The sequence below is a fragment of the Erithacus rubecula genome (genome assembly GCF_903797595.1).
Source record: "Erithacus rubecula genome assembly, chromosome: 3".
Taxonomy (NCBI): Eukaryota; Metazoa; Chordata; class Aves; order Passeriformes; family Muscicapidae; genus Erithacus; species Erithacus rubecula.
Window position 1 is genome coordinate 109,293,587 of NC_136689.1, and position 27,353 is coordinate 109,320,939.

The window sequence follows — 27,353 nt, forward strand, 5'->3', positions numbered from 1 at the left end:
TTTTCAAGTTTTTCTTTCTGAAGCACCAAAGCCATAATTGTGCTGCTGTCTCAGAAGGCGTTATGTGCTCATTTCTATTCTAAATTTATATTCTAAATTTGTGCTCATTTGTATTCTAAATTTTCTTCACCGCTGCAGTTTTTTCTCCATTCATCTGTGGCAGAAAATGAATGAAGCCTTTTTTGAGAAAGCAAGACCTTCAGTCTTGTAATCCTTGTATCTCTCCATTAAACATCACAGGACATAATGAGAGCATATTGCCCCAGTCAGGGATGCTGTGATATTGCAGCTAGGATCATGGCAGTCTTGCCAGCACAGTCCATCCCAAGCATAATGTGGGATGGACTGTGGGAAAACTGCCTTCTTGCATGCAAGTGCAGGAAGGAGAAGTGACACAAAGTCCTCTGAGACAAACTTTTGTCTCCAGGTTTTCCTATGTTTCAGATGAAAACAATTTTGCAATAAAACTTACACAAAATAAGATTAAGAGTAAACAAAGAAAACGCATATTGATTTTACTTGACTTTCCTTTTTCATTTCATTGTGCTGCTAATTGGAAAGAATAAAGGAGTTCTTTCCTTTCCCAGCTTTCTGACTTGAACTCCAGAGACCACCTTTGAGATACCACAACTGTTCATGCAGTCTCAGTTTCCCACTCTCCTTGATCCACATCTCCATATCACTCAAAAGTAAAAGCACCTGTGACAGTGCAAGGGTGGGGAATGGCAAAATTCATCCAGATGTTAGCACACAAAATAGAAGAAACTGGCATAGGAGTATTTGGTGTTCATCTTCCATCACTTGGAGCACTTTCAATGGGTATAAAACACATGCCTTACCACTCATACCAAGGTCAATCCTCCAGAACCTATGGATGGCAACTTCATTTCACCAAGGCCCTTCAGTAGCCTTAGAAGCAGAAAAGGTTGACTCACAATCAGGGGAGGAAGATACAGATACTTCCCCCACTGTTTCCTGTCCCTGCCCTACTCTTGCCAAGCCATTGCCCTTTGCCTTCTCCCCTCCCTTGCGTTCTGCTTGGCCTGCACACCTTGTCTGCACTCGGCCGAGCTGCGAGTGGGAACAGAGAGTGACAGGAATAGTAGCAATCGCTGCTATGAAGACAATTATCGGCATGAACAGTAATTCCAGGGAGGCCTTCCCACCTCAGCAGAGCAGTGACTATTTACGGCCTGGAAGGGCTTGCCAGCCTCCAGTTCAACATCCTCTTAAGGGCAACAGATTATCCCTAGAGTTGGCTCCTCCAAGACTGGGCACTGAACTGTGGGAAGGATATAACCTGAAGCTGGAAGGGAGGTAAATCACTCAAGCTACAGAAGAAACATTTAATCATGTCTGAAGTGTCAAGATAGATGGACGGGGAATGGGGAAGATAGTTTCTCTTGCTGGGAACTATTCATGTTTTTCAACATTGGGAATATTATGTTCCTCCTCTTCCCCTCAAACTTTGATTTTTCTTTGATTAATTCACCATTTGTGAAGGAAACATAATCGCTCTTTAAGTGCCTAGACACTGTACTTTCATTTCACAAAAAGGAAATCACAGTTCAGTTCTGGTTAAAAGACTGCTGTAATGGTATTTTCATCATCACGAACTTGAAGAAGCTGAGCTCTAGCTGCAGTATGAATGCAGAAACGAGCACGTAAGAACCACCCTATCTAAATCAGAATATTTCCCACAGCATCTTCCAAGTATGTCCAGAAATATGATACTAAATAATTTCTCTATGCTCTGTTCCTTTGTGATATATCAGTTACATGCTGCACCAAGTCATTCATCATTCAGACAGAATTTGTACAAATATATGTCAGTCTATAAATTGGCTGTAGATGTTTCCAAACATTTTTTTCTGTTACACTTTTACCAGTATTTCACCTTGTCACTAGTACTATGTCAAGGATCTTAGCCAGATCGTGGAAATGTACTTCGATTGCACATGTGAAGTCTTCTCCCCAAACCATCCCCTTTTTCCTGAATGTAAGACTGCCAGCCAGCTCCACGTAATTTAATTTTAGTTGTAACTAAAATTTTCTTTCAAGTTTTCAGGTGCTGCTGTCCTTCTGTGGATAGTTTCCTCACTCCTATAAAGCCTTCATTATTAAATTGGGGTGGGGGGGGTAAATAGACAATTTAAGAATACTAAAGGTAGCATTCATTAGTGTCAGATTAAAAGCGGTGGATTTAAAAAAAAAATCTCCTTTTATTCATAAAAGTAACAACCTTTTATTCATAAAAGTAGCAAACATCTCTTAGATGTTTATTGCAAGAAACGAAAAATCTCGATGAAGTTATATGTCTTTTAAAACTACAATTTCTTGAGGAGATACTTATAAGTTAATGTCTTTGAGCAGGGGAACAGGTCTAATTTCAAGATTGGAAGTGCTGTAAGGCAAGACTACAATAAAGGGAGGAAAAGAAGTGTACACCTCAATTGCAACTGGCAACTGTCAAAAACCACTGTCTGAATGGGGAGTTCCAGCTGCTGTGGTTAGTGACAGAATCCATTGTTTGAATGTCAAATTTTGGAATAAAAACCAATAGCAACAAAGGAAATTGATTTTGTTTAGTCTTAGGTCTATGCTCTTATGTTTACAGCAATAAATCACACAGCAGTTGTGTAGAAGCAACTCTCTGGATTCCCAGCTGGTACAATTATTCTAGGAGCTGGTGTTCTCTCAAATAACACATTTTTGAGGACTGAAAAATGCTGGAAGGAGAGTATGCCCTGATTCTGTTCTCCTTGATTTCAACAGGAGCAAAACCAGGTCCTCAATCTGTGTGTAATTCACATGATCTACTTAGCTAAACAATTAAGTCACAGCTCTGACATCTGATATTTATTTTAAGTTCTTTGAGCCAGATTCTCTTCTCTGAGCCAACCCTTTTTTTCTGTTCTGGTGGTACAAAGGGTATAACAACCATGGATTTTCCCAGCTGGAGATTCTACTAGCATGAATAAGTCTATACCTGTCTGGCAAAATCAGCTTTCTTGTTATTTCCTCCTCTATTTCACCCTCTGAATCTTTACCATAGTCTTATGAGAAAATCACTCCTCCTGGGCTACATTCCTCATTATTATGCTTCAAATATCCTTAGTCTATATACTTGCCTCTTCAAATTAAACCTATATGGTCAATTTGAAATAATCCTTAGGCTATTGTAACTGAAGCAAAAGCACAGTCTGCTCTGGTGCTCCTTCTGGGGTATTTCAGAAGACATGCAACAGAGGATCCTTCCAAGGTGTGTTACCAATGAGATACCTCAGCTCTAAACCCATGTACTCTGGGTCACTTCTGTCTGTGCAGGCCATGCTTAATAATTTAATTATAATGCAAGGTCATCCCTAGAGAGCCTCAATCCAAGCATGCCAATTTCTTTACCCACATCTCCATTCTAAGAAAAGAGAGGTTGTGTGAAAGAATAATCTGAAGAAAGGTTCAACTGAAAAATTCCACATCATCTGAATAGAGGGTTTTTCAACAATTGCCTGAGTGGGGAAAGTTATAGCTCCTTCCACATTATTGTAGGGGATGCATGCAATGAGAAGAACTTTAAGTGAGACTATTTAATGGAGGTGAAAAAAATCAGGATGCAGTTTAACACTGCACTTATTTGAGTCTAGCCAACAATGCAGTGTGGAACTGATCTGCTGGATACTCACAGAGAGACTGCCTCCTATGGGTGCTGAGGGAAGTAATGGAATAATGCCAAGGCTTTGTGAAGGGTCCACCAATTATTCAAACTTCATCTACACTCTTGAATATGTTCAGACTGTCAAGGAATTAGTCAAGGATCTGAGTCCAATCTCAAGATGCGCTTGCATCCAAATCCCTTATGCCTGTGCTCATTTTTTATTAACTAGAATCTGTAGCTCTCCACAAGTATATGCTGGTACATAATGTAGCCACAGCTCTTTCCCTGTGTCACACATGTCTTCAGTGTCACAAGCAGATACTTTCACATCATAGACTCTGCCTTGGACAGCTGAAGAGTCATTGATTTCAGAGACCAAAAAACCAAAAAAAAATGGACTAAACATGGAAAATGTGGTTTCTAAGAAGAAACTAAAGGTCTGCTTGGGCATCTCACTTATTTGGTTGTATTCCCTTTAGCTACCATATAGCTGTGCCCCATTTCTTAGAATTCTATTCTAAGGTGTGAGTTCCAATGAACACTTACAATGTTCACCAAACAGCTACCTACCACATTTATCTTCCAAATATAATGGTCAAAAAAAAGCAGGCTCAGAGCTTCATGCACAGAGACTGTTGGCCAAGGAAATGAGTCAACTTGGGAGGTAAACAACATCAAAGAGAGCAACATTCAGAGTGCAGCAGCCTCTCCTGATCCAATGCTTTTTAATCAGCCACTTCCCAATAAATCATTAAGACTTGAACAAAGAGATTGAAGCATTGGCTTCTTCTAGGGCTTCAGCCAAGCGTAATGAAATTATACCAGGGTGTATTTACAAGGTTGGATACCTTGAACTCAGCTGTAATTATGTTTATTAGTAATTCTTCAATAGCTGCTCAGAAAGCATATTTGTATTAGTTAATCCTTGCCTGTGGAGACCCTTATATTAGCTTGGCAAAAGAACATTAAGAAGGATGTATTTATTTTTTCCCCTCTCAGCAAATCCCTGTTTCCATCAGAAAATGCCTATTCTATCAAGAAACAAGCCAATTGTAGTGTATATGTTTAGTTTTCTGCTATTATTATTAGTGATCACTTTAGAAAACAGTTTAAACTAGAAAGGCTAAAGATCTAGGTTAACATATTCTGTTAAGTTTTCATTTGAAATATGAAAAGTTATTTAACAGCTATACTTTGCATTGAGACTGGAGCAACACCACATCTGTACAGATAAATAATGTGTGCATACTTCACTGTTTATCTTCTCTGTCAGAGATGTGAAAATGTAAAACACTAAAATACATATTATTTTGAAAAGCAAAGAAAAAAGTCTCAAAACTATCACAGATCTGATGTATGAGTTTAAGCAAAAGATCCCTCTTTTTAAAAGGAAGTTTTATAAATAGAATGGCATGTCCCTTGAACAATTTTAATGAGAAAATGTAGGGTATTATGAAACCCTTGCTGTTTTGAATACTAAGCCATGAATATGTACTTTCCCCTTTCCAAGAGGAAAGATGTGTTACAATAGTAATTGTTCATTAAACTTACAAAAGGGTAATTCACTGAAAAAAGTGAAACACATAGGGAAGACTGGTCGAACTATTCAAGGCATTATTTACTGAAGCTATCTTTCCCTATTCATAATTATTTTTTTTTCTGTAGCAGAAAACAATTTTTATTAATTCATCTATCAGCTAGTTGGAATCAATTATCTAGATAGTTAAGATGATATTTCAGATGAATCCAGAGATTTCAAGTTAGGCCTGGAAAGTTATTGGAGGGCTCCTGACTGAAGGCAAAACCACACTTAGAATGAGATACAGAGACTACATTTCTGTAAGGATTAAGAGGAAATTCACTTTGTGCAATTCTGCAGGACTCTATGCAAAGCACTCTGTTTTAGCTATCATGGCTGCTAATAAATGTAGATTCTGGAATATTTGCATAAATTAAACACAAGAACAGCTGCAATACATCAAAGGCAGTATATGAACTAGTTGAATTGACTGAATGAAAACTGATGACATGTGCTTAGCTGCATTACAAGCCAAACTCAGCACTGACAGACATAGGCAAACTCTATTGGTGTGAAAGGAAATAGAACTGAGTTTGCCAGGGCTTAATTAGACCCTGCTCTTTTTTCTAAATATGAATAGGCTCCAGGTTGATTGCTGTGCAAATGGTAATGTTTAACTGTACTTTTCCTGTGCTTATTTTAGAAATGTTTATATTTCTTTCTGAATTAGAACAGATACAGAACTGTCACAAATGGATTCATAATACACTATTTCTCCATTATAGATACTTTATTGTAAACTACTATTTTAAAGATGTTCCCAGTGATCATATGTCAGGTTTATACTCAGACTAAGGTCATTTTACCCTATCATAGTTACATAAGGAGACTGCTTATAAAGTATAACTAAGATCAAAATATTTTATGTGAGTGTTACACGTAAATGAATCAAAGATAGTGAGCTACTTAAACATATTAATATTGGAGGTTTTAAGGACCATAAACAGGTGTAATACACATGCAAACATACATTTCAGTGGGCCAAAAGGTGCTGAGTAGAAAGAGCTAACCTTAAATAAAAAAAGCAGAAAACACTTTCCATATTTTGTGACTGAATAACTTTAATATTTCCCTGCCTTTTGAATACCACTGTCACTCTCATAATATTCTGGCATACTGAGATAGAGTGTAACTGCAGAGAAAGTGCTACCCTTAATACTTGAGAGGTTTTCTTTTTTTCTAAGATAACACTTAGCATATTTGTAATATTTAATCTCCAGATTTCTTCCTTCTCTCACTCCTTGTTCTGACAAGAAAGAAACAGCTGTCCCAGCCAAAAGTAAAGAGGGAGAAGCAAGGCTTTTCTGGTGCTGCTCAGTTCTGGGACAGTGGACTTCAGTATAAATGTATCATTTGGATTTGTTTCAAGGATTTTGAAAGCCCTGACTGCATCTTATATAAATGATCCTCCATATTCCCATGCAGCTCAATCACACATCCAGGCATGAAGTGCCTCCATCATGTAGGTAATGTAGAGCCACCCTGCTCATGAGAAGTAGATCTAAGTGTAAATTTGCTGTACCTTTGCCAGGCTTATCCACCCAAATTATTTACTTTGTAGTAGTCTCTTTCTGAAAAAATGAAAGTTGCCTGATATTTGGAAAAGTGACTTGGTACTGAGCAAAGGGGGAAATCTGTATATGTTCTCTTCATACACAAATATAGCATTTGATCATATAATAATGGGAAGCCCAAATGGTGGGCTTTACTAATTTGCTACTGACCAAGAGGTCCATTCAAACTTTAGGTACATAGTACCAAATGCAAGCAATTAGCCTGCTCTAGGTTGCCTTCTGACCCAGGATATTTCCCTGAAGGCCACAAGAAATCCTCTTACTAGTATGTCTCAGCCATAACTCTTTGTTTACTGTGTAAAAGACAAGTTCTGAAAGTCGTTTTCCTAAATTTCCTAAATTGAAACTTCTGTGACAGCAGAGAAATCTCTCATGTCTTAGGCATGGTATGTCATTAACTGACAAAGAAGTAATTACTCTTTCATGATTAGAGTAATAAAATCACAGCTATCTCCTTACTTATTTTAATCCAATGGGATTTAAGGGTTTTACTAATCCAGAGCATACATCCACTGCTGCCACATATACTGACAAGAATGCATTTTCTAACACTTCATTTCAAAGTCATCATAAAGAACACAGGTGAAGGAAGAAAAATTGTCTGACTGTTTTCCAGTAGGGTTTTTATTTTGCTTTTCACTTTATTTTACAGGCTTGAGTTAAAAAGGAGAAAATTTGAGTAGCAAAGCATTAATTAGATTTGTGCTATGGCATTCAGGATGCTGTCTAAAATCTGCAAGGAGCATGACAACAATTGTTTTGCTGATGTAACTTTAAATGTTTTTCTTTAAGCCAGAGACACAGATTTCAAATCATATAGTAAGACAACATGCATTAAAATGCAATTGAACCGATTTATTTCAATTTAGAAAGAAAAACTTAAGAGACTTTTAAAAACAACAAGAAGAAACTTACAAAAAAAAAAAAAGTTTAAATATTCTTAGCATTCAAAATTGTGCCTTTACCATGAGTGGTTTTTCCTTGGCAACATACATTTTAACTGTGTGTTATAAACAAAGTATTAGGATCAAAAAGTAGCCACAATCTGTAACTCCAAACAGTATTTTTCACTGATGTTAAAGCCTATATTAAAGAAATACATTTTTAAGCACTGTTTGGTAAAATCAGTGGAGCATTGCACATGAATGATTTTTTTCTTTGCACAAGCAGACAAAACAAAATGTAGGATAGTATCAAAATGACCACTAATCAATCAAATACTTGTATCCTCCATATGTTAAATCTTGTTTATAACCTAAAGAATTGTGCCCTCAGTATGTAATCAATATTCAATTAAGCCCCTCACTAGAGCAACTCTTTTCTAGTTGGCCGACACTAAAAATTCACAAAACTGGAGTAAATAGCCTGTAGGACTTAGACAAAAGTAGTAATCTCTAATTCACAAGTGACAAAATGAAGCAGTCATCCTTAAATTGAATAGAAAAGCCTAACCATCAACCACAGAACCAAACATAAGCAGGTGACTGAGCTTTTTTGTTTTTCAGTACAATGTCAGCTGAATGCATGTAATGAAAAAAAGATATTAGCATGACTATTACAGTGCACTTATTGGGTATGTTTTAAAATAAGTCTTACAAAATATTAACATAGAATAAGTTTCCATTTCAATTTTTGGGTGTTCTTACTTCTGTGAAATGCAAAGATAAACCTCTGAAAATTTTAGTTTTCTTGTAAACTGGTATAAATAAGGAAGATATGTTCCCCTTCCAAAAATTACTTTCAGGTCATATGGAAAGATCTTCTTTAATAACAAAATTATCCCAGTGCAGACAGGCCTTACATTTACTTTAGGCATGGAACCAGTCACCCCTTTCTCTCTGCAGCCTTTCAGTTGCTCTTTTTGTAGATGGATCACTTTCTCAGGTATCTTATTGATTAGGAATTTTGGCTTATAGATTTCCACAGTGATAACTACTTTGCAATTGTTTTTGCTGTGTAAAGCACTTTGGAAAATATAAACCTTTATAAGTCACATAGGTAACTCTGAAATCCCAAGTAGATCTAAAACATCACATCCTTCTCATGCAAATTGCCCTCAAACCTTATTAATTAAAAGAGGAGTCTGTGTGCTTAGATGTATGGATGAATGTACAATTTTCTTTTTATATCTTTCTCCCTGCATACATGCTTATTTAAAAAGCAACATCATCTCCACACTTGAAGCAGTGTATTTTCAAGGCTAGAGACTATCTATCAAACAATAAATGTATAACAAAGCCCTATACCTTTCCACTGCCATTCTCCCACCTCTCAGAGGCTTTCCCTGGCAGACTAACACCTGAAATAACAAACCACAAAAACACAGAGACCTGCCATTCTTTCTTGATAGAAAAATCAAATTGTACGTAATGTAAAGAAAAATACACACAAAATATATCAGCTCTTCAGTTTGCTCAGGCTCAGGGCCAAGCTAGATTAATACAAAATTCATGCTACTCCTGAATTACAGGTAGTAATGCATGCAGGTCTACTTGAAACAAAAGTTCTGTTTTCTTTGCTATTCACTTTGCTCCATATTGGAGAAGTTGGTGTACTTCAGGCTCAACCCTGGTGTAATACAGTGAAAATTCTGACATTCCCATTTTTGGGGCCAGAGTTGCACACATTAGTAATTGCGTCATGATAATACAAGTTTTATAAAAATAGGGAATATGATTAAAACAAAACCCAGAAGATCTCCTCTTTTTGATCAGAGCAATAGCTCAACAGAAAAGCTTTTCCATATGCTGAGATTCTCTCTTGCTCCTGGGACAGCATAGTGCACTCTGAAATGTTTGCTGCTCAGGGTACTGCCGCTCAACAAGGCCTCTCCCTTTTTGTGCCAGGACAACACAACATCCCAGATATGGAGTGACCTTCATTGGGATTAAAAGGAGTGAGAGCAAAGCCCTTTGGAGACCATTTTGTTTGAAGGGCTGCTCTGGTACTTCACTATATTTTAGGTCTCCATGTATGCAACAAGTATGTTTTATCTTTGCCCACTCCCTCGTCAGCTCTCAGGATTGCTCCATGGGTTTGGTATTCTCCACCATGAACTGGAAGGCTTGTGTCTTATCCTAGATTTTGGATGCCTTTTGTTCAGTGGCCCTGCTCTACTGTCTAGCAGTTATGTTTGCCAAACACAGAGTATTGCTGTTAAAAGTCATATTGCACAATGCACCTAAAACCCAAGCAGGCAGGGAAAGGAATGCAGCAGTGGTGTGACAGATCACAAAGCCATCGTAACCATAATTGACCCGAGCCCTGTGCAGAACTGGAGCAATATACAACCTCTGCAGCATTTGGGACTTCCTTTCACCAAAGGAGATTCAAATCTATCCTACTCACTTGTATTTTTGGGTGGAACAGACACCTAGCCATGGTACAAGCAGAGATATTGGCTATTTTCCACTGAACCCTCTGGGTTTTTATTTCTGCATTGTGGTGTGGTGAGGTTCTCCAGCCCCTCTGATCCTGCCTCGGAACCACTGGCCTGGAAGCATATTGCCCCATGGAATCTTCACTCCTCCCAGCACCCAAGCCAGTTTCCCTGTCCCAAGGACACTGACATATAGATGTTCAGCTGAGAGGAACAGTATTTGATGATTCATTACATTTGTTAATTTATGAGAATATATTTTCTTTTAACCACTTGATTGGGAATATACAAATTCAGAATTTACTTCCAAATCATGACAACCTCATTAAAAAAAAAAAAGGAAAACAAGCCCCTTACCTATTTGGAATATGGATTATATTAATCTTCCCAAAGCAGAATATATTTTCCTGGTTTTGTTTCAGAAAAGCCTACCTACCACCTTGCCTATAAAAATAATTGATTCAAAAATGTCAGTTAGAGAATCAGGAATGATTACTATAAATCAGAAGAACTTTTTTGTATTTTTTAATATAGCAGTTATTCTTCTTTTAAACCAGTTTCATCCACTATTTTGCTAATTTCTAAGATAATGTGGTTTTGGTAAATGTGATTTTGGAGAAGGTAATTTTATTAACCCTCATCTTCGTCTAAGTCTCCTGAATTCCCAACAATTCCTATTAGCACAATACAGTAAAAAAAAAAAAAAAAAAAAAAAAAAACCAAAAAAAAGCTATCTTATTAACTAGAATAATAATCAGATGAGGCTTAAGTGTTACAAAGAACTCTGTTATGTCATATCACACATTTTAATTTCTTTGAGACAAAGTTTACGTTCCTCAATTGTCTCCTTTTTTATTCCAGTACTTACATTCACTAAAGTTGTTTAGTATTAGGCACAGCAGATCTTGCAGAATTAGGAACTTCTAGCTATAATTATCACTATACTTACAGGAGATGTCTTTAAGTGAGGAAAAAGAACAAAACTTTTCTTATGCCTTACATAGAATACAATACCCATAAACTAAAATAAACCTCAAAGATATCTTTCAAATCTAATTCATGATGAATAATGGTTAAATTGACACTATGTCATAGGACAACTTACAGTTTTCTGCTGCCGATGTGTAAGAAATTTTGGCATAAAATTGAACTCGTAAGTGCAACCTCAAAGTTTAAATATTTTGAGGGCCAAATTCTCTTCTCTGATATGTTATTCTAAATCTGAAGTAGATATGCTCAGAAGGCTAATTTGAACGTACTCATAAACTCAGAGCAATATTTATCTTCATTCCTTCATGCTTGAAAAATGACTATTCAAAATGTTTTAAAATGTCTTGTTGGTCTCCCAGGACAAAAGGGAAATTTCAGCCCCCTAAAGCTTGTAAGTTTCGATAGCTCCTTTCTCCACCATGGAGGGCAATATGTGAGGGAAGAATAGTCAAAGCAAGTTTTTTACTTCTCAAGATTTCTTTAAATCTAATTACATGGAAGCTATTCTGGTTTTGAGGAAAGTGAATAACTTTAACAAAGAAAATCTAAGAAGAATGACAAACTATTCTAGTTCCCCTGACGTGACATCCAAAAATAACCTGAAGCTGAATCTTCTCTTTGTGAAAGTGCATGTCTTCTTCATAAAAAAAGCTGACCACAGTTATGCATCAGAAGCAGGGGATAGTTATAAAAAAGATTATCCATTGAAGAGCTTTCATTTGCTTCTTAGTGAAAAAAAGAAATCACACTCAAGTATAGAAACTTCATGGAAATCAGGCAAGTAAAGGATGTTATGACAGAAATTTTAATCTCACTGGATATAATAACTCAAAGGAACAACTTGTATTTTTAGCAACATCCTACCAGGAATCCTAGAAAATATGAAGAGTGCTTTTTGGTTTGTTGGAATTTCTTCTAAAGGTACTGTTTAAAGTGCTCACTATCATTAATCAGATCACCAAGAAAAACAGGGACAGATCTGTGTGGGATAAGACTTGTGAACATGTAGGGATAAAAAAGATAAGAAGTTAAGACACCTAAAGTGATGGTGAAACTGGTATTTCTATTGCATATGTGAGTGCCCTGGGTCATACAAGAACCGTGACACAAATTTTCTAATGGTTAAGAAGCACATGACATGGAATATGTGGAATTCCCCTGGTCATTGAGGGGCAAGAAAGACCTAAATATTCCTTTCTAGGCAGGTCACAGCATCTCACTGTCACACAGAGCTGGGCAGGTTTGAGTGTCCACTCTATTCCAGGCATGCCCCTTTGCTTTGTGACAAAAACATGTGAAGTAGAGCTCTGCTCATCCCCATGGCACAGCTCTGCCCAGGACCTGTCTGTGAACCACCTGCAAGCCACATCCAGGTGGGGTGTCACAGAACAAAACCACTCTTGCTTTCATATCCTCTTTAAGTATCTATACAGGTAAGTATTTTGCTCTTCTTTTTCCTCACTCACCAAAGACACTCTATGGGTGCTGTGCTTTTTCATCACAGCCTGAGCTAAATGAACAGAACCCCACCAACCTAAGGAGGAGGTCCTATCCTCTTCTCAAAACTCATCCCCAGACATGTGCTGTAGCCACTTGCCCTGTGCTGCCCCTAGAATTCACCCAGTGGTACTCCAGGTCAGCTTTCTCACTACACAAATAGTTAACCAAGCCCCTAAATGAAATAGCAGAAAGGTGAGTGTGGAGGTGCAGGTCAGTGAGTGGCTAAAGCTGGAGAGAGTCCTGAGAGTGAGGGAATGAGAGAACAAGACAGGAAGCACATTTCAGTCCTGCTATTCAAGTAATTGATAATAAAGAGTAGCATCCTCAGAAAAGAAAAATAGGAAAAGAGAAAACACACAGAAATTCTTTGTCTTGCATTCTCTGTTCTGTATACAGCGCTATTCCGGATGCTTTTTATTTCAAACAAAAGAACTAATTAGCTACTCAATTGTCTTTTAAATCAGACAATTGGGTTTGATTTTCAGCAGCTACAGACAATCAAAATACATAACTGCAGTCTCAAATGCTCAGCTGAATGCAACAACTTTCTTTTCTGAGGGGAAGATAAGCCGTTGTGCTCAGCTGATGATCAGGTAATACCAGCTGGAGTAAAAAGCTGACATTAATGTGTTGGTGACAGGAGTCATTAAAAAAAGTTAATTACTTGTAAGAAAAGTCTTGTCACAGTCCTCTATCCCCAAAAAAAACCAAGTACATACCTTCATGACAGGTACTAATTTGTATCTTTGATATTGGTAACAAAAAATGAGATGAATATAAAAATTTTACTATGATTTAAATTGTAAATCTACTCTTTCTAGGCTGGATAGACAGCTACCTTTGTTGCTGCCCTGAGGACACTCACTGTACCTATGCAGGGATGACTGGAGAATTTCTCCAAGGATGTTCACCTGTTCCTTTTGTGTACAACATAGTTACTAAAAGTAATAACTAACAGAAAACACAATCTTAGTGTGTATAATACTGATGGATTTAAGAAAATTCCCCTTCGAAGTTACATAAATATTATGAAATATTTATGCTTTCTATAGTTAAATAGAATTATTTATTTAAGAGCAAACATCTCTGTTTTGTTGTCCAAAACAGAATTTTAATTCAAATCACCAGATAATTGTAATTATTGCACAAATGATTGCAAAGTATAAACGTGAGACTAATACCCAGGTTTATGCTACTCTATATTTCATTCTCTTGAAAAGAAGAATGTAAGCCTTCATTTTATCTGCCTTGAAAAGATCATTTTACTTTTTTATTGGGCCATAGCATAAAAAGAATTCAAGCCACAGTAAATGAACGGTTATGACTGGTCATGCTGATAACATGCAGCATCTTCTCCAGTCAGTACACAAATCCATGGCAATCTGGTTTGGGCTGGTTTTCCATAACTACCAGAGACTTAACAGTCTGGAAAAGCAAGAATATCTGGAAGCTCACTGGGACAATACAACCCCTTACACATGTACAGTTCAATACCTAGAGCAGATCAGACTGAGAAGCTTTCAAGGCCAGAGCACTGATTACTTTTCATTGATAAATTTTAGCCTGGTTTCCTTCGAATGTGCAGCAATCTCCTGCTCAAGTACCACCCTACCAATCAGTTAACTTCTGAATTTGATGCTCAACTTCAAGATTTTCCAGAATGGGGTTTATTTTAATTTAAAACAGACTAGTGAATAGAAAAGAGTAAGTCTACCAGTAAGACATGAGAAGGGTTGCATCTCAGCTTCACCCATTACCAGCCACCAGCCACAAGGGCGCTCTCCAGGGACACAAATCCCTGAGAAACTGCTCTTCCTTGGGCTTCCTCAGTCTGGTTTATCTCCAGCAAGGTCTGTGGCAGGCAACAAGAGAAAAATATTAGTGGGCTACAGCCAGGGACAGTCACTAGATTTTTCCCTTTTTGCAGAACTGCATCATCCTAACCCACAAAAACCCCTCAGGCAGCTCCACTCCAGGAGGAAATGTTTTTTGCACAGTTCTGCATCAAGCCTGGCAGTGCCAGCCTCCTGGACAAGGACAGTGTGACTATCATCAGGCAGCTGTGCTTGACCCTGAACTGTCCCTGCTGCCACTGCCACGCCTGGCCCGCGCCAGTGCTGCAGACGGCTCCCTGCCCCAGTCTGAGCATCCTCCGAAAGGCGAAACGAGACCCGTGCCCAGCTCCGTCTGGATCTTCCGCACCTGCCCTGAAAAGCTAAAGTGCATCACATGGGAACCAGCAAAGTTGAAGAGGAAGTTTAAAGTAGGTCCAGAGAGCTGTCTCTCAGATTGGCCATTTATCCTCTTTGTGCAGATCAGAGCATCAGTCCTAAGACTGGGGAGAAATGGGGCTCCCCCAGCTCAGAGCATAGGGAAGTCGGAAGGCTTGCTCTGCGGGGCTGTACATTAGTGCTGGCCTCAGGGTGCCGGAGCCCCAGTGACCCTCTCCTCCCTTCCGTCCCGGATACCCCGGCAGCTCCAGCCGGGGAGCGGCGCTGGGCTGTTGGAGCCTCAGCGGGGCTCCAACTCAGCGGGGGCAGAGCCCCGATGGGAGGGCATCCCCCGACCCGCTCTCCGCTCCCTCCCGCGGCGGGATGCGCGGCAGAGGAGCCGTCGGGCTCGGTCGCGGGGCTGGCGGCAGGGACGGGACCCGGAGCGGCTGCAGCCCGAGCCCCGGGGCAGCGCGGCGCCTCTTACCTCCGTGCCGGGCGGCGGCGAAGAGCCGCGGGGGCGGCGGGGCGGCGGCGGCGGCGGCGCGGGGCTCCGCCGGAGGGGCACTGCCGCCGCTGAAGCGCCGGGAGATCACCCGCTCCCTGCGCGGCGGGCGGGGCGGCAGCGGGCGGCCGTCGTCGCCCAGGGCTTGCAGGAGGATGTCGAGGAGCGCCCCCCGCTCGGCTCCCGCGGCGGGCACGTCCCTGCCCTCGGCGCCCGGCGGCGGCGGGGCCGAGGCCAGCAGCAGGAGCACGATGGCGGGCAGCGCCTGGCGCTTCTTCGCCCCTCGCATCTCTGCGGCGCTGGGAGGAGGCAGAGAGCGAAGGCGGTCAGCGCCGGGCCCGGCCCGCACCCCAGCCGCCCGCCCCCCATGCCGCGCCCGGGGCACCCCCGCCCGCCGCTCCCGCACGTCCCGGAGCGGCGGCGGAGCGGGGACCCGACGGGCGCCCCCGCTGCGCCCCGAGCCGGCTGCGTTTAATGGACGCGGATTAGGGGAAGGGTTTTGACCGCGCCGCACATATTCGCGGTCCGGGGTTTCGCAGGGATTTGCTCGGCTCCCTTTGCCCCTGGAGTCCCCGCGCCCCGGGCGCCTCCTGGTTTTGCCGGGCGAGCCCCCGCGATGGGCCAGCCTTGTCCAGTGCCACAGCGGGGCTTCGGGGAGCAAGCACGGACGGCAAAAGGATGGAGTTCAGGGAGAGAAGAGTTACAGTGGAAGTGCCGCAAATCTGGGTGTAAAGGGCGAAAACAATTACCGGAGGCTGGGGTTTCGAGAGCAGCACTTAATGCCCTAAGTAAGCTATTCTAATTATAGAAAAGGGTAGGATTAAGAGGGAGGGAGGAAAATTCTGTTATTTACAAACGGTTTTCTAGTTGGCCTGCCTTGCAAATCCTCTTGGGCGAAGGAGTTAATCGGAGCCTCAACGGAGCCGGCTTTCCCCGACGGTGCCGGGCTCTCCCTCCCTCCCCGCCATGAAACCCGGGCAGTAACCGGGCAGCGACCCGCTCGTCCCGCTCACGATGCGCTCCGGAGCGCCGGCGGGCGGCCGCTTACCTTCAGGCAGAGGAGAGTCCGGCTGGGTGCTGGGTGGTCCGGGCTGGGCAGCGAGGGGCTGCGCCGCCGCCGGAGAGCCCTTGTCCCCGCCGAGGCTCCGCCGGGCGCGGAGTGGGGCGCTCGGTGCTGCGCCCGGAGATGGGGGATGCGCCCTTCAGGGCCATGCGCTTCTCTTATATAGTCCACACCGGCGTACTCATTTGAGTACTATCGACTTTAGGTGGGTGGCAGTCGATGGAGACACCTCTGGTAATCACTCTTGGGCTCAGAGAGGGTCTTTTCTGACAAACTTCCTCCTCCCCGTTTGTCCCCCGGTGGATGGCAACTGAAAGCTGCGTTTGAAGTGACTCTGATCTATTTGCGAAATTAGATTTCCCTGAAGATCGGGAAACGCTTACTAATAAAGCTGCCGGCTCAAGAGATTAAAATGTGCTTTAACTTAGCGGGATTCCCTTGGGAGTACAACAAGGAAACTATTTAATTCCTCCCTTTTTTATTGAACCAAGAAGCAGTGAGCAAAGTCTGAAGAGTGTGTAAATTCGGCTCTGTTTCGATGGCAAGGAAAGTCTGTCTTTGGCAGGTGAATTCACAGACTATGAACCTTGTAAAAGTTTGCTTTTTCAAAACAGCTGTTTTCATTTTTTAAATGAAACTTAATGAAAAGCTCATAGAAAAGGTAGTGACCTAACTAAACCATTAAACCCACAGGTTAAAAAACTTGCTTCCTAAAGCCCTAAGTAAATCAGCCAAAAATCAGTGAATAAAAACTCAACTTTCAGAGTGCAGTTGTTTGCAGCTAGGCTTGATAGATTGAAAAGCAATACACATTTTTAAAATTATACCAAATAATATTTTATGTTGGTATTTTGCAAGCATAACTCTTTGTCATAAGTTACCACGTATATTTACCTAATATGAGTGGGACAAAAAGAAAAAGATTTGAGATATGCTTTAAGATGTGAAAATGGGGAATTTAGATTTGAAAGAGATTTTAACTATTCTGAACCTGTCTGGCACACAATATTTCCTTAGAAACTTTGTCTCTTTCCCCAAACCCCTTCATTCATGCCCTTCCCTGGTTGTCTCAGGGAGTAGACACTCCGGGCTGCATCTCACAGGGACTGTGAGGTGATGGGAACCAACTCCTTCCCCACATCTTCCTCTGCTTGGGCTATCTTCACTCACCTTTGGGGGTGTGATGGGAGATCAAACCACGTTTAACTAATAAAGACTTGCAAAGAGTATTATCATTCAAAAACTTTTAGAGGTCAGTGTACTGCTCGAGCTACACTGGTCTGACTGGTGGATTCCCAGGATAACTGAAGCAGGGTGCCATTCTCTTTTTTGCTAGGTGATTTCCTGTTTTTACATCTTTATAGAGGGCATATAAGGAGTTTACCTTTGTCAGCTGATGGTTAATTCAGTGAAGAGGGAAAGGGGAGCAGTAATCATCTGAGAAGTAATGCAGTATATTAATTAACCAGCTGCAAAATAAATCCCAACTTTTCTCTCCATTTGCTTACTTGTTTCTATTCTCTTCTTATTCTTTTATTTTGCCCTCAGTCACACCACAGAATGGGACTGAATTTTTCCATGGAACCTACCAAAGTATTGCCTTGACTCGAGTTCCTCTGCCCAACTTCATTACTAGTCATGGACTTGATTTACATCTTCTATACCTGGGAGCAGATGGGAAGGAAATCCATGTGGCACTGTTAAGACAGAATAATTTTGCTGCTCATAAGAACCCCAAAGTCTTTATTAGATGCCTGTTTGAGGCAGATAGCAGAATGTTCATAAGGATTAAAAGCAGTATTGCAAAAGGCAAGCAAACAGTCCCTCTTTTCTCACCCACATCTCCAGAGAAGATCTAAGGATTGTGCAGACTGGCATGCCTGACTATGCAATCTTGATGGAAAAATTCTGGAGCTGCCAGTTTGGGAAATTTCTAACCCCTTCAGAAAAGATTCACAAATACCTCATCCCCACGCAGTGGGTTCCTAAGACACAAATGCTGCTACAAATACAAAGGCCATTAAATTTTGTATTCTTTAATTTACATGTTGATTATTTAAGATTTTGAGGTTTTACGTTGGAACCCAACTAGGCCCTTTACCATTATGAGACATCCAGTTTTACCCTTGTCCTTTACCTCTGCTGTAACTTGTTTCTCTCCTTTGGAAGGTCCCTTTGATGGACCTTATACCCACCCAGAGGGCAATGAACCGTCTTATAATTAGTTTTAAGTTAGACAAAATACACAGGTAGGTTGCTTAATTTCTTACCCTATTTTTGTGTTATCTTTTGGTATTTTTGAAAGAATAATCAAGAAACCAAGAAAACAAGAGAGTGGGTGTCCCTACAGAGCAGCTTGAGAGGCAGATCATCAGCCCTTGAAGTTACTGCAAAGATTTTCATTCACTTCAGTAGGAGTTGGTACAAACCTTAAATGAAAAGAACCAATTAGAACCACAGCACATCTAAATCACAAGCTTTAAGTAGGTTTTTCAGATTCTTTCTATGCTCAAGAACCTTAAAATCTTGTGTAAAACAAAACAAACAAAAAGATTTGTTTTCTATTATTGTGCAAAGCCTTGTCTCCTTTTAAGTTGTTTTGATATTTGAATTCCTCAGAGAGCAGTTGAAAGAAGGAACACCAGACTGCATCCAGAGGATGATGTTTTACTAATCCTAGGCAATTCTGGCAGGATGAAACCCCATTCTCATTGACTCTTTTGTTAGTAGCTCTAATGTTTCTCCTCATCATTATTTGGAGAAAGAATCTCAGCATGAGATTTACATCAAAGAGACCATCTTAAGGCTTCACTTAGTATCTTATTTAGGAACAGAAAACCCATTGGTAGTGAGCCTAAATAAGTCTGGTTGTTTGCTTCATGTAGCTAATGGATTTAAACTGGTACATCACGTTGTTTTTCCTGCTACATGTTCTTTATATTTTCTGCTCTGCCTTAGCCACAAGTACATCTGATAGAAGTTAAAAGCAAACTAGTTATGTTGAAGTATCATAGAGCTGACAGGGACTCAGAGAGATAATCTAGTGCTTTCCCTTTTCATGGCAGAGACAATTGTACCTATGTCATCAGGGCTCAGCAAAAAACTTTTAATTTCTCCTGTCAAGCTCAACACTTCATCACAAATCCATTAAATGAAAAATTCGTAAATGTGGGGTTAGAAGTGACATTTTACCTCGGGATTTGCACTGAAATATAAAAATTATCTAAATGTATTCCCAAAACACACACTCAAATAAAAGACAGGCTAAAGGGAAGATTTAAAATTTAGGTGTCTTGCTGTCTCTACATAAATCTGTCAGCCAAAGATTTCCATGGTCACTCATCTAAATCAAGAAGAAAAACAGAGAAAGCCTGTTTCTGTTGAAGTTCATGGGAATTTTCCTGTTGACTTTGTTGAGCCGGGATTTAATGCAGGATTGTTACTAGAGAAGAGGTGAATAAGTGAGAAATCACCTCAAAAATATGAATGTATTAGCCAAGGCAGTAAATTATAGATGGCTGCTGTAATTTCTGATAAGTAACAGAGGATTCCAGTTCTTTTCAGATCACAGCAATTCCTTAAAATCAGAGTTTTTACACAGTCACATGCACACATGCCTGTTGAGGCTCAGTGCAGAGGACTCAACCAGATGGCCTTTTGAATACTTTTTGCAGTGCTTTGTTTCTATGAATCTATAGGGTTTTTGCAAGTGGCTTTTAAGGCACAGGTCATGCTAATGAACTGTCTGATGGGAAGGCCATACAGTTAAAGAAGTGAAACAGAGCTACTAAAAGAAATGTGAGAATCACTATGCTGTTTTTATACCTTGAAAAGTTAGTGCGTCTCGTAACTTGACGCTATTATTTGAACATTTTTGGTAGAAGTAGCAGAGAATTGTGGTGTGTTCTTAATTGAACTTTAGACAGCAGTTTCCAGTGGTTATTCCATACAATAAAGATCATCATCTTTCCCATTAAAGAATAACATATAACTTTTATTGTTACAAACATATCTAAGCATTTTTAATGACAAAGCTCTAATGATCTTTACTGGTCTTTATCATTAAGAAATTCTACAATGAAGTCACCACCTTTAAGGTTTGGGGGATATTTTGCACCTGCAAATACAATATAACGAGTCATTTTTAAGGCACTTTGTCTCCCCTGTGCTCTGGAAGGCTAAGCTGAAAATATGAAGAAATTTCTGACATAGAGTTTTCAAGCAATAACCTGGAAACTAACATGCAAGTTGTTCAGCAGAAGTGAAGAGGATCTAGGGAGAACACTGAGGAGACAAGTTTGGTAGGACTGTGAAATGTCTTTCTATATTCTTTTATTTCTTCCTGAAACAGTTTCAGCAGTGAAGGTTTTGTTTCTTCACTGACTGGTTCTCTGCAGCTGGGACTGTTCAGCTGAAGATGGCACATGGGATAAACTAACCAGTCTGAGTCTATAGATGTTATTTCACAAGAATCTCATCCAAGCAGTTTTTCTCCTATCCTAACTGATATTGAGAACTTAATAGCAAGAAATGAACATGGCTTGCCTTTTAAATTGTTCCCTGGACAAAATCTTCTACAAGATTTTCAAAGATTCAAAATAGAAAGACTTTAAAACCTGGAAAGAATTTCCAGGATCTGAGTTGTATGCTGAGGACAACTGGTCTCAAGGGCTGAGAAACAATCTGTCTGATCAAAGGACTCTTTGAGCTGCTTGCAGTTCTTCACAAATTCTGGAACATGGAAGATAAGAGGGCAATAATTTGTATTACCATGATTCTGAAGATTGACAGTTGAACTTATTTTTAGAAAATATTCAATAGTGACTTGGATTGTTGGCACCTTTTGATTTTGACCAGAATTACATTTAAGGACAAGGCAGACCCTCCACCACAAGAATCCTGCTGCAGGCACCTGCTGTTATCTGACCCCAGAATACCAAAAATAGATACCAAATTGTCCCACTGGTTTGAGCCTTTTTCTTTTAAACCCAGATCCTCAGCCCTGTCAGATGCATTGAAAAAGACAAAAGTTCTTTTTCTCAGGAAATGACAGCTTATAACACTTGTCATTATAGCAGCTAAAAGGGTTTATTTGCAGATGCAGCAGGTTTAAATTAAACCTCTTGCCTGGCACGGAAGACATCTTCACCATTATGCCCTTTGTGACAACAGATTCATGAAAGCAACTTTCTGACAGCACCATAAAGCTGATGGTGACAGAATAACTGTGCAGGTGACATGGGTTCCTTGAAGAGATCTGTCCGACCAACATGAGCACCATTACCCAAATGTTTCCTTTCAACAGCACCAAGAGTGAGAGACATTTTCAGGGCTTGGCAACAAGGGAATATCAAGATTTTACATTTAAGTCATCACTGATTCAGAAAAAAAATATTTTGTTTCATCTTGCAATGAGAGCCTTCATCAGGGGAAGCTGAACCTAGGGATTTCTGTGGGTGGAAAGGTTCAAGGGCAGACTTCACTGCAGATGGAGAATTATTTCAGGTGTGCTGCAGCAGAGTAGTCTGAGTTTAGAGCTCACTGACCTTCACTGCTGAAGTAATCAACTTCAGAAAAAATAAAAAGAAAATTTGGATGTAAATGTTGTGCCAGTGGTGAAAGAGGAGGCTCAAAAAATTTTAGAAAAAAAAGGAACTGTAGGGACCACCTGAAATGAAAAAGTCCTCCAGCTCAGGTTCTTGTTACCTCCACTTACAGCAAAGATATTTTCTGATTATCTATTACATTAAACATAGATTTCCACAGTGGTCTGTGAATCCTTGCTGATTTCCTGTCTGATTTCTCATCAGACTGGCAAACTTTCCAGACCTGCTGCATATTGATGGTTTCAATGCAAAAAAAAATTCTAAGCAGCATTTGTGCCACTTGACAGTTTAGATGAGAACTTTAAAAGTTAACATTGTCTGAATTCAGTGAATTAACTGGTTGTCTGAGGTATTCCGTCCTAAAAATGATACTGTAGTAATGTTTATTTGAATAAAACACCCATCAATGTTGATTTGGTAAGAGATTTTCAGCAGGAATTGATTCTTAGACTGGAAAGAGGTAAAGAAAATTGGTCTCTGCTTTGCAGGTCAATAGGGGTGTTGAGACTGAGGGGGTACAATCAATCAGAACACAGCCACATGCAGAGAGTGAAGCTCTCTGAGGGTGGATTCCTGCCTGAAAAAGAATTGGCAAGCAATGATGCTGATGTCCAGAAAGAAGAATCTCAAATAAAACTATTTCTCTCTGGTGAGATTGCTGGTCAAATCTTTAATTGTCAATTCAGATCTCTGGAAGCATAACAAAAACAGAAGAAAAATAATGAATATGCTTTTAAGTTTGGAAAAAATACTTTTAAGCAAAAGACTTAAGATTATTTCAAAGAACTTTGAGCTCAGACTATAAATATCTACACAGAAAACAGAAAACAGAAATTTTATGTTAGGAATCTCTTTAATATAAGAGCATGAATCTGTAAAGGACCATCATGGTCATTCAGTCCACAAACCTGAAGCTCTAAGAGTGCAGTAGAGACCTACTTCAGATGGAATACAAGACATGCCCTACACATGCCCCAACAGACTTCACATGACACAGTATCATTAAATAGTCTAGAGCAAATTTTAAATGCCTATGACAGGCCAAAAGTAAATCTATAACGTCTGAAAGCACTTCAGGAAAAAAATCCAGAACAATGCCAAAGCCTTAAGGCCTTGAAGGAATAAGGGATTTTTAAAATAATCAAACCTGAGGAAGCAGGTCATCCCCTTGCTATGAATGTCAGAATTCTTCTGCCTACCTGACCTAGAGGAAAAATTTCATGATGACTCCAGCCCTGGTGACTGACTTAAAGCTGAACCTGTGATTATGATACACAGCAAAGCAGCTGAGAATTATATAAATTACTAATGGATCTTTTTGACATATTGTCTCCAGCTGTGAATGTCTCCAGTGACTCAAAGGGAAGGGAAAAATACGAATCTGTTCCTCTTCTCTGCCTCCTGAGGCAAAGAAGGCACCAAAGAGATGCCTAAGGAATGGTTCCTATTTCATCAGGTGAGAATAATGGGAATGACATAGGTGAGCAGTGTTCCTATAACTTCTAAATTCACCTAGATACAGTAATATTTGTTTTTAACTTCTAGGTCTGGCACTTTTCTGGTAGTAGGGGCAGTGGGACCAATGGCTTTATATTCTCCCTCCCCATTCCCACCCCCCAGATTTCTTATTAAATTAAATAATGGTTCAAAGAAATAATTGATCATGGATTTTCCTTATTTCTTAAGATTTATATCCCTTGATAAAAGCTATTTTGTAAAAACCTCTGCCAGTGGCAGAGAAAATTCACCTTATATTAAAATACATTAAAGTGTCTTTGGACCTTATAAATAAAAGAAATAAACTTTTTAATTTGTTAGCATCAGGTTTGAAATACTTTTAAGGATCCTGCCATGTCACTGATCCCAAAATAAGCTTTTGATTATCATAAGAGAAACTAATCAATTATACATTATGTAATTTATATGTGAGGTTTTTCTGATAAGTTTGAAAAGAACAAGCATTTAATTTTACTTCCTTTCTACTGTGTAGCAAGACTGGACTGTTGAAGAATTTGGCTTCAAAATCACATAAAAAAATAAAAGGATTAGATCTTCCTAACCTTCTTCAATTTGTCCTCTTTTCTAATGCCCTTTCTGTCATGCTATTCCTAAATCTAAAAACATCACTTAACCTGTTCTTTCAATTGCCTCAGCTTCTACATTTTTTGATCCTGCCTTCCTCTTCTCAGCCAACCATCCCCAACACCATTTTTATTTCTTTTCATTTAAAATGACATGACACTACAGCTGAAATATCATATGAGTTCACTCATGTAGGTTTTTACATGTCCCTCATATTTCTAACAAACAGAAACCCATTTTTAAATTCTTTGTTACCAAGGAAAGGAAGAATAAAACCATATTAAGCATATGCAAAATATCTGCTAAACATTAATTTTTGTCCTCATCTACAACACCTTAATAAAGAAGCTTAGTAACAATTGTAAAGTTTTTAATTATTTCATTTTAATAATAACTTTAATTTTGGTGGTGGTGATGTGTTTCTTTTTTTCTGTGGTGTTCTTTTCCTGAATTGGCTTGGACTTTTAAAAAGAATAAAGATTGACTGACAGAAAATCAAGCTGTGTTAATTACACAGTCTATTGTTGCTGGAGATTATTTTCAGTCTAGTTGAAACTAATATTAAAGCTAGAACTTGTGCTGAGGTTGTACATTCCTTATTCTGAATTTCTGCATCTTTTGCCACAGGTCCTGGCAGTGAGACCCTGTGGGAGCTAAGCTGTGCCTACCTAACAGCTTCCACTGAATCCTGTTCTGTTCACCACTGAAGGGGTTTCACAAGTCAGGTAAGCCACCTCACATCAGTGTCATCTCTGTCAAAATGGGACCACTTCTGATATAGAAAGAACCAAATGGAGCAGAAAATAGAGATAAAAACCACAAATATCAATCAATCAATGCTTTCCAGTCATGGACAGGATCAATATGAGGCACACCATGATCACAGAGTCAAAGAATAACCTGAGTACGAAAAAAGAAGCTGAACTGGCTCAAGTAACCATTTAGAGCCGAAATTAGTTTCTAATGGCTGGTTCCCCCACAGGCCCACTGTATAGCTCACAATTTCTCTTGGGAAGAATATGAAGAAGAATATACCATGGAGATGCCAGTGAATTGCTGGTAGCAAAGGAGAGCAGGAGTGCCTCTTCCAGAAGGGTTGCTGTCTGACATTGTTCATAAATTTCTGGGTGCAGATGAGACTCTGGTGCCCTCTGCCCATCTCAACAAGTTTTGAGTGCACTGGAGATTTCAACCATTTTGCCAAATGTATAACAGCTAAAGATATCCTTATATTTTTCTAAATATAAAAGACAGAGGGACACAGAGCAATTCATTCGTGTATGGAAAGTAAAAGGGACTAAAGACCTTTGTGAGGGATGCCATGCTCTTCTGTTCTCCTTCCCAGGTCAAGACAGAACTGACTCAGCAGGAAGTGGACCCAGGACTGTATTCACTACTGCTCCATCTCTCCTGTTTTCCTTCCTCCACAGCTCTCATTTCATTATCCTTGCAGGAATTTGAATATGCTGCTCAGCAAACTGCACTGGGCTTCATTTCATTATCCTTGCAGGAATTTGAATATGCTGCTCAGAAAACTGCACTGGGCTCCTCTTGTGCTGCCTAGCCACCTGGTAGGCAACACCAAGACATGCAAAAACTAAGAAAAGATAGGGAAAGACCATATTTCCCTAGCCCTTTCTTCCTTACATTTCTTTAGAAAAGCAAATAAGATTAAATAGATTTTTATCTGCCAGATGCAATGTTTAGACAGTCTATAAAACATTGTGAAAAAATGTGTTACTAAAGCTGGTGGATCTAAGATAAGCAGATCTCCTTGGCCCAGACAAAGACCCTCAGCTGCTTGAGGAGCAAGACTAAGATTAGGGATAGCCTGCCACACTGCCTGCCTGCAACATATGGGCTTTTACTAAATCTGATTTCAATAGGTTTAACTTACTTGGATGCAAGCCCTAAAAAATATTTGAAGTGCAATTTAGAGCAAAAACAAAAAAAAAGGACGAACCTTCTTTTGCTTTGTATGACAAAGTGTCAACTCTGTAATGTAGAAGAATAAATACTGCAGACAATATTGGAAAAGAAAGAAGAATATGGATGTCTCTGACAAATGGCTCCAGTGACATAGTCGAATCACTCCCACTTGGCTATCTGAAGCAGCTACCTATCTAAAGTGAGCTTTGCAGTTCTTTAATCCCTAGCCCAATGTTCCCCCAGTAGAAGATTACAGAAACAACAAAATGATGCAAAACTAAACAAGGACTTCATTGTCTCATTAGGTGCCATTGCCTTCTTCAGTTCTATTCATCTCATCTTTGTCTCTAGAATCTCTTTCTATATTGTCAGGTTCATTGGCAGAGACCTCTTTTGCTTTCTATGGAAAGTTTCATTTCTACTATTATTATTATAAATAATAGCACTGAATGAGTCAAGGAGAGAATTTAACTAGGCAAGGTAACAAGCTAGTGGAGGAGGTAGAAAAAATGTAAAAGAACATTGAGTGAGTGCAGTGAGGAGCAGTGATGCAGGGAGGAGGAAAGATGCAGGGCACAGAAGGGTTAAAAGAGGAGCAAAATAAAGTCTGAGTCAATGCAGAGTAGGAGGAGGTGATTAAGAAGAAACAAAAAATTGAATGTGAAAAGGAAGGAAGAATTTTCTTACAGTGAAATCAGAATGGCAAGGAGAAAGAAATGAAAAGACAGAATAGGCTGAATAGGCTGAAGGAAGCAAGTTCTGCTCTACACCTTTTTTACAAAGTGAAGAAACTGAAGCAAGTTACGAAGGAATGAAGGAATTGGAATACAGGAGATAGACAAGAAGAAAAGAACAGTAGGTTGTGGTAGGAAAGGAAATTATTAAAAGCAAAAAACATGTGTTCAACATATGAAGGGGAAGAAGCTGAGGTATTGTTTTAAATATTATATTCACTGTATTTTCTTAGAAAATGAAGGGGTCTTTTCAAAGGGAGAGTTAAGTTGGAATTGAACATCTGAAAACAGGAGTTATAAAACCCAAGGAAAACAGCTTTTATGGACTGAGGGAGAGGTGTTTACAAGAGAAATACCACTTCAAATATAATAATTTATGGAGAAAGACCACTGTCAAAATGTCACAAATACAGACATGTCTTTTCATGCACTCTTCTCAAATATGAATTGTGTTAAATAGATTCTGGTTGGTATGTTAGTTGGATTTTATGTCATTTACTAGCTGAAAAAAAATCCCAAAGCAAAACATTTTCTCTGGCATAGGGCA

At 39.7% G+C, this 27,353-nt stretch overlaps 1 protein-coding gene across 1 annotated transcript in view; it reads right to left on the bottom strand.

The window, feature by feature from the left end:
- Window positions 1-16,529, bottom strand: part of ALKAL1 (ALK and LTK ligand 1) — a 35,152-nt gene extending 18,623 nt beyond the window's left edge. The window contains exons 1-2 of the mRNA XM_079301887.1: window positions 16,441-16,529; window positions 15,375-15,691 (exon numbers count right to left, since the gene is read on the bottom strand). Coding sequence (XP_079158013.1) covers window positions 15,375-15,681 — 307 coding nt within the window. The 5' untranslated portion in view covers window positions 15,682-15,691; window positions 16,441-16,529. The remainder of the gene's footprint in view (window positions 1-15,374; window positions 15,692-16,440) is intronic.
- Between the last annotated feature and the right edge of the window lie 10,824 nt (window positions 16,530-27,353).